This window comes from Haliotis rubra, unplaced genomic scaffold (assembly GCF_003918875.1).
Source record: "Haliotis rubra isolate DU_JTF1 unplaced genomic scaffold, ASM391887v1 Scf1523, whole genome shotgun sequence".
Lineage (NCBI taxonomy): Eukaryota > Metazoa > Mollusca > Gastropoda > Lepetellida > Haliotidae > Haliotis > Haliotis rubra.
The window spans coordinates 146,593-154,811 of record NW_025765474.1 but is presented as its reverse complement, the minus strand read 5'-3'; the positions used below and the strand labels follow the sequence as shown (position 1 = coordinate 154,811).

At 37.7% G+C, this 8,219-nt stretch overlaps 2 protein-coding genes across 2 annotated transcripts in view; one reads left to right on the top strand and one right to left on the bottom strand.

Annotated features, from left to right (window-relative positions):
• Window positions 1-566: 566 nt before the first annotated feature.
• LOC124270528 (von Willebrand factor C domain-containing protein 2-like) lies at window positions 567-2,899 on the bottom strand. Its single transcript, XM_046705547.1, has 2 exons — window positions 2,594-2,899; window positions 567-725 (listed from the first exon to the last, which is right to left on the bottom strand). The coding sequence occupies exons 1-2, from the start codon at window positions 2,838-2,840 to the stop codon at window positions 598-600; spliced, it is 375 nt and encodes a 124-aa protein (XP_046561503.1). The 5' UTR covers window positions 2,841-2,899; the 3' UTR covers window positions 567-597.
• Window positions 2,900-5,772: 2,873 nt separating this feature from the next.
• The window catches only part of LOC124270530 (golgin subfamily A member 4-like), a 56,584-nt gene continuing 54,137 nt past the window's right edge, over window positions 5,773-8,219 (top strand). Inside the window, 1 exon segment of the mRNA XM_046705549.1 lies at window positions 5,773-5,989. Within this exon segment, the coding sequence (XP_046561505.1) occupies window positions 5,909-5,989 (81 nt within the window). The 5' untranslated portion in view covers window positions 5,773-5,908.

Here is an 8,219-nt window from a genome sequence, read left to right as displayed (position 1 = left end):
TAGATAGGTACCAGTAAACCAACATTCCAAGCAGAGGGAAATACTCCTGAATCTAAAATGACAGGTGCAACCTGCTAGTGTATATGTTATATAACAGGTGCAACCTGTTACTGTATGTGTTAAATAGCAGTTTCAACCTGTTATCGTATGTGTTAAATATGTGTTAAATATGTACAACCTGTTATCGTATGTGTTAAATATGTACAACCTGTTATCGTATGTGTTAAATATGTACAACCTGTTATCGTATGTGTTAAATATGTACAACCTGTTATCGTATGTGTTAAATAGCAGGTGCAACCTGTTACTGTAGATGCTGAAGTAGCAGGAGGTGCACCCTCTCACTACACCCCGCGACTGTGGGGGTTGAAATATTATGTCCCCGTACCCCGTGTAACTGAACATGTTAAAGCAGGAGGTACACCCTCACTACAGTCTGTGACTACATATGCGGAAATAGCAGGTAAAGGTGCCTGTTGTGACGACAGACGTTCAGTTGATTCTGTCCTGCCAAAATGTATAGGGAAAATGAAATAGTATCACATATCTCTGCTGCATTTACTTTTAACATCAGATATAATACACGTTATTCTTATGCTACACGCAAATGGCATCCAACGATGTTGGTGGGTACGTTTTGACATCCGGACATTTGCAGGTCTGCCCACCAATCACGGTCTCTTTCCCGGCAGGAATAACCTGGTTACCATGACGGCAGTTGGGGCCTGTTAAAAAACACATACTAGTAAGTTCTTGTTTGGTGTCTGGAACATGTATTTTTAACAAGAGAGATATATTATCAGGGTAATTCACTTCTTTAACATGATGTTTCAATTCATGTTGTCAATTATCGTATGTCCCACCCGGGATGATGTAAACCCAACTAGGGTCCATGCAGTTAGCAAAGGTACTGTAAGTCCCCATGGTCCTTAGTATGATGATCTACCTTCTGTTGTTGGCGATTTATTGCCAATTTTTATACTGTATTGTCTTAATTTGAAATGAAAATTAGAGAGAGATGCTAGTTTTATTTCTTGATACTGTGATATATTCTAGTTTGTTTTACTGTGCTTCGTTGACAGGTATTATAATTTACATGTATTTATGGTGAATTTAAAACTGGTTTTAGTTACCATATGGCTGAAATATTGCCGATGTGACTGTAATTCTTAACTCACTCACTCCAACCCGGGAAAGACATTTGTGTGTTCATATTCATATGTATTTATCAATTTAATCCTCACATAGTCAAAATTATTTGTTTACTCACAAACACAAGATACACATTAAAGAACTGTTGACTTGAAAAACTACAACAGCGGTAAGTATGCTTTAGAAAACGAAAATATGAACGTGATGTACTTGCTCTAAGGGAGATCACTCTCATCAGAAAATGGGACTTTAGGAAGAGGGTCGAGTGGCAACGTTGTGAAAGACTTATGTTTTGGCTTAGTATCATACAATTCCAAAACTAGTCTTCAGTTGTGGCAGATTTATTATGTGTACCAAATACATGTCACAACCAAACACGTTATAGGGATGCATTTTGTATAAAATTAATAACTTTGCCCAAAGTGAAGTATTGTTTTTGTGAACCCTTTGTTTTGGAACATGACCTCTGCTAATCAGTCACAAACTTTAAAAAACAACACCGTCACATGTAACTTCCATAACAAATGAGGTGGTGTAGTAGCCCAGTGGTTAAAGTGTTCGCTCGTCACGCCGAAGACCCGGGTTCGAGTCCCACATGGATACAATATGTGAAATACATTGCTGGTGTCTCTCGCCGTGATATTGTTGCACTATTTTAGTGGCGTAAAACAAACATAACAAATGCAATGTGATGATAATAACAGTTTCTGTGGTTATGACAGGACAGTTCAATGTTAAATGAATATATTAGAACAAAAACTGTAATTCGGTATACAAATTTAAAGACATATTTGTATAGTTTCCCAAAACGTAATATTCTCATTGTTACAGGATTGTGCATTGGAAAGTACAATCGAAGTTTTGCAATCAAAGGGGTCGTTTTTTCTGCATTTTCACCCACACAGAATATAAGTTTCATTGCTTGAACATTTCACATCTACAGTTTGGGCGATTTCTTTTTATTATTTAGTGGGGATGCACTCAACATTCTACAGCTATAACTGCGGTCTGTATTTAATCTGACCCGAGAAGGTCCGGGTTAGAATTGGTCTTCAGTAACCCATGCTTGTCGTAAGCGGCAACAAACGGGATCGGGTGGTCACACTCGCTGACTTGGTTGACACATGTCATCGTATCCCAGTTGTGTAGAACGATGTTCATGCTGTTGATCACTGGATTGTCTGGTTCAGAACTGATTATTTTCAGAACGCCGCCATATAGCTGGAATATTGCTGAGTGCGGCGTTAAACAACAAACCAACCAAGTGTATTTAATCTAGTCTGGATTAAACCAGACGATCCGATGATTGAAATCATGATCGTCAATCCTCGATTTGGATTCGATGCCTTGCATCACCCAAGATAGCAGGCCCGACCACCCGATCGCGTTAGTCGCTTCAAGCATGACATATGTTAACAAAACAATATTAAAACCAACTCACCATTTGGACAGACAGTACAACACTCTCCGGACTCCCGGAAAGCGTCCACGCATGCGCTGTTCTGACACATAATAGCGACGCAGGAGATGCCCAGATTGACGTCACACACGCAGGGTTCACATTCGTTCTTCATGAAATGTTGCCCTACGTGGAAGAACTGAATGCCGTACTGACAACTCTGTACGGGTGACCCTTCAGTTCGGAAAACATTCAGAAGAAGGCCAAACAAGACGGCACCGAGCCACATGTTTACAGTGCAATCAAGCTGTGTGTTGCCTGTGTACAAGATTGTACTTCACTGATAAGAATCAACAAGCACTTCGTAATACTGTTACTTGTAAGTTGTTATATCAGAGTAAAGGTCAGATTGTTGTACTGTTCCACTTTCGATAAGAATATTTTATCTTTTCGTGATACACGTCGAGTGTACATACATACCTAGGCGAAAGAGATATGATCATAAAAAGCGTTGAGTAATGTATTACGTGTGAATAAAAGCTTAAGATGATCCCAAAAATCAGTTCCCATATATGGAATCCATCTCTAAGTCTAAAATCCAGTTAGTCATAGATATATTAACGACGGGGACTGCAATGGATAAATAAGGCAAATCTTTGACAATGAATATTGAACTAAACTTAAACCCGTCAAGGTCCGTTTTAGAACTGGGCCTAGATTTTCGAAGCTCTCTTAGCGCAAAGATAGTCATAAGTGCCATACATTAACATTAACTTACGACGATCTTAGCGCTAAGAGAGCTTCGAAAATCTAGGCCCAGGTCTCCAGTAACCCATGCTTGTCGTAAGAGGCGACTAATATAACGGGATCGGGTGGTCAGGCTCGCTGACTTGGTTGACACATGTCATCGGTTCCCAATTGCATAGATCGTTATTCATGCTGTCAATCACTGGATTGTCTGGTCCAGACTGGATTATTTACAGACCACTGTCATATAACTGAGTGTGTTTATTGTTTAGCGCTGTTCTCGTCGATATTCTAGCTTAATGACAGAGTTCCATAAATAATCGAATCAGCTCAATAATGGAACCAGACACGATCGATGTTCATGGTGTTGATCTCTGGATTGTCTCGATTATTTACTGACCACAGCCATACAGCTTGAATATTGATGAGTGCAGCGTTATATAATTAACAAACAAATAAACAAAACAAACACTAACATTATTTTGCAAACGAAACAGGATTCAATCAATAATAAACTAATAGGCAAAAGAAACGATACCAAGTATGCATGTTGCCTGTACACGTGTTATTAAAATTCACTTTCCTTTTTCACAATGGTGGGTTGTCGTTTTGTAATATCAATGATTTCGACCTGGTATCGTTTCTTTTACCCGTTAGTTTATATAGAAAAATCTTTCCGCGGGTAAAAATGTTGAGTAATATCAAGACGCGCAGCTCATTTAATATTCTTCAAAAACTTCTAGTAACCTCATTCCAGCATTCTCTTATAGCAAAATGCGGTTTTATTTACGGCCTCAAATGTGTTTATATATTTTATGTCGATTGACATGACATTGTCATGTGACACGATTATATCTCAGGTCATATGAACGCACAAATGGCACTTATATCAATCTCAGTCATCGCATACACTTTCAGAAATACCAATATACTTTCATCGCGGGGGTATTTAAATGTTTTAAGGGATATTGTTAAAAGCGGCATCCGGTGATCTTCCGTTTCTAAGGTGGAAAAAAATTATCAGCTTAATTACGCCCTTTGAAATATCAAAACCTTCACAGGTCAAGGGTAACCAATCATGTTAGATGTATATATATTGCCTTATATTTTATTACGGCGGTTCTCACAGATGGTAGCCCAGTATCTAGTCACTTTTAGTGAGTCCAGCAAATCGATTCGTAGTATGTATCACACTCCCTGAACCACATTCTTGCCCCTTCCGCCCAGCCATTTCTGCACAATGCTAAAGCCCTAAATGAAGCAAGTCTGGAATTTTTTTAGGGCTGAATGTCCCAACTCACTGGGGCTCCTTTTCAATTAAAATGGGTTTATTTGTTACAATCAAAATTATATATATTCAGAGACTAAGCGTTAGTCTAGTCGATTCACAACAGCTGGCGAGTACGTGAAGACTCAAATCTTGAAGAGTTGTTTCCCTTTAAATCCCATATTCTGGAATGTTACAGCATGATTCATATCTACATATTCCGGTAGTAAATTCACCTCGTAACGGGATGATGCAAAGCAAAACGGCAAAGGTCTATGTATATATTTCAGTGACTCGAACGTGCAATGATCACACTGCTTTTAAGAACATCTTGTTTGATCGAATTACGCCGACAATGAGATATTGCATGGTCCGTTTCCTTAGGTTCTTAAAAGTATGTTTAAAACATGACATTTTTATAAATTTTGTTTTAATTTATGATTAAGATTAAATGCTCCACCGGGTTTGTTTTTTTGTTTTTTGTTTGGTTTGTTTTTTTGGTTTGTTTGTTTTTGTTTTTTTGCTTGTTTTTGTTATTGTTTTGTTTTTTGGGGGGAGGGGGGAACACTCGAGGATACATGTTCATCTAACCGGTCACTGTCAGACTGACCCTCGTCAATCATGAACTGAATTAATCTATCTTGCCGAGTGTTGTAAACAAGCATTCAGTTCATGATTGTGTAGCTGCATGTTTATATGCCTAGAATGCAGATACATTTTAAAATCTACTTACAAATTTCATTATTTTTCGATGTCTCTCTCTCTCTCTCTCTCTCTCTCTCTCTCTCTCTCTCTCTCTCTCTCTCTCTCTCTCTCTCTCTCTCTCTCTCTCTCTCTCTCTCTCACTCTCATATGATTAAGCATAATTTGTTAGCGACTGTGACAAATATGATATTACTTTTCATGTTTGATAATTTTTAGCGCTTAAGAATTAAGCGAAGCGCCTCATAAATATCCGATACAGGTAGTATTTAACACATTGAAGCGTCTCTACAATGCCTTGATCACGTGAATTCGTAACGTGCATTCCTGTGTACAGTTCATTACAGTGTTAACTTGCTTACTACGCCATATTTGTATATATCGGTAGTTTTCCATGATGACTAAATAACAAGGACTCGGCGTAAACATTCAGTTGAACACGGTTTCATTTACTAGATCAATTCCAACATTTCTATATATTGTCCGTCCTTTTTTTCCCGTCCGTCTTTTGTCAAAAACCCGGAAGACGTGTCGGGCAGGCGCAGTGGCTTCTGCTTGGTTTTAGCAGACATCTCAGTCCGAATAATCACGAAGTTGGCCAATAACTGCCATATTTATGTCTTTACTCGCGTAGAAGCGAGATGTTTAAAAATTTGAAGAATAAGATTGAGCAAACGGTAGCTCAGTTGCCTCTGAGGAATGCCGTGACGGGAACGTTAAAGGTAAATAACGCAAGAACACACACAGGAACTGGGGTTGGCTAAGCCGGCCTGGCAATAAGAAGGCGGAAGTGTCAGCTGTTGCTGTGGCTTGTTAAATGGGATATAATATATTTGAGTGATACCCTGATAATGTTACATTATGATATGTAGTGATGCATGTCTCTGACACATTTGAAGCAATAACGATGTTTCAGTCGTATCAAAACAAGAATATTACCTGCATCCGGCCATGTTGATATTCATGTTCCGATCTGCCATCACCATGATAATCGCTTCTATATAGAAGTACCACCATAGTCACATGCTTTCTGTAGTTTTAATTATATGGGGAATATATATTTCGACTTTTCTATGCATTGTCATGTAGTTAATAAAGGTACGAATGAGATATTTTGTCCCATTTTTATATTGTATAAAATTAAATATGTTGTTGCATTGATGTGGAATGAAAACTAAACTTCTTAAGCATATTTGTTACTCAATATACAGATGAGACATGTCTCAATGAAAGGCTCAACTTGGCTCTTGTCCTAAAATTTATCAATTGCACCAGCAGCCTGTTGATTTTTCTGAGACATGCATCACTTTATGCTTTCATCAAACATTAAGCCAACGTGTCGAGATATAAGCTAACTGTTCTGTGTGTTATCTCTCGCCATGGAATAAGATTATACAGGATTGAGTCAAATGTGCATATATGTTATCACAGTTGAGTTAGGAACCAGGGTGCGTTTGCACAAAACAACCTCAGAGCTACAACTGTCGTAAGTCTATGTTAAAGTATGGGAGTTAGGGTCACCTTAACACTAAGATTGCTATGTACAATGGCACTCTGACATTATGAAATTATCTCAGTTCATATCAATGATATATTTAAACCAAGCTATTAAATTTCACTTCGCAGAAATTGTTGAAATACAACTGCGTGTGCCATGGGGGTTGCCAGGCTCATGCCAGCTTAAGGCACAAGGCTGATTTGCACTGAACAGGATGAGATCAATTTTAAAACCTTAAGTGACATTGACAAATTACCTTAAGTGCACAACTATTTAGAGTACACAGTAAGGGCCATAATCTTCTTATTCCAAAAGCAAATATGGTTATGCATCTTCTGGAAGTAGAATAGTTATAAATAAATAAAACCATGACAAACTAGTGGTGAAACAGTATGCTCTTACCACGGTACACTACGTATTGTGGTACAAGGCCTTCAGTTCGGTCCATTTTGCATCAGTATATGAGATATGATCATAATACAGAAAACTGACAAGAGTCGAACCGTACATTGTTAAATAACATGGAAAAATACAACCATAAACTTTGTTATTTTGAATGAACAAAGCTGTCATTTTATGACTGAAAACCTAAAATACCGAATTCTTGGATTGCATTACGGTATGCCGAACAAAAAGCAAAATACTGCGGTTCCACTAATATTACTGTGTACTGTTTCACCCCTAACCATGATCACCATCAGAGCTCCAGATAGATTTAGCTCATGTGGGTACTGTACCCACTGTATTATTTTGGAGTGGGTATTATAAATGTTGAGTGGGTATTTCATTTTCCGTTACCCACTGCTTTCAAATATGTGTGTATTTCAGTCATTTTACTGACCTAAGTATTATGTCATTGAGTAAGATTACTAAGCAGGTATGTTCTGCCTTATGTCATACCTAATCAAAACCAACTTAAATATAATGGAAATGATTTCATAAAAAATCATTGATCCTATACTAACAATACAACTAGATACCAATCGATGTCTTTTTCATACGCAAGTGATTTTTATAAATATATTCTGTACGCATTTGTTTTAAACTTTTTGCAAATCTAACATTTTAAATGCGTAATTGGTACGCAACAATTATTTTTCAATGCGTAATTGGAAAATTTCTATGCATATTTTACCCGGATACGCAGCTTACCTGGGCCTCTGCACCATAAACATTATAAGGTGTGACTGTGAAAAATGAAGAAATATCCAATTTTAAATACTGTACAGTGTTCAGTGTACAGTGGTTCATGTCTGCTCCTTTCATGCCAATGAATCAACAGAACCTCATACTGTCGTGAGATTAAGAAAATAATGTATGACAAAGATTCCTTGGCTATCATGCTAAATTTCAAGCTCTGAAAATATCTGAAGATTGTTGCCCATGCTCACAATGATATTCAGTATTGACAACCTTATGGATAACAAACTTCTCTTCTTGTTTCGTGAGTGCAA

What these genes read in the sequence shown, in the direction of transcription:
- LOC124270528 (XM_046705547.1), bottom strand. Translation starts at nt 2,840, where the DNA reads ATGTGGCTCGGTGCCGTCTTGTTTGGCCTTCTTCTGAATGTTTTCCGA. An exon ending in TTGTACTGTCTGTCCAAATG is followed by an intron (nt 726 to 2,593) that starts GTGAGTTGGTTT and finishes GTTTTTTAACAG; the next exon opens with GCCCCAACTGCCGTCATGGT.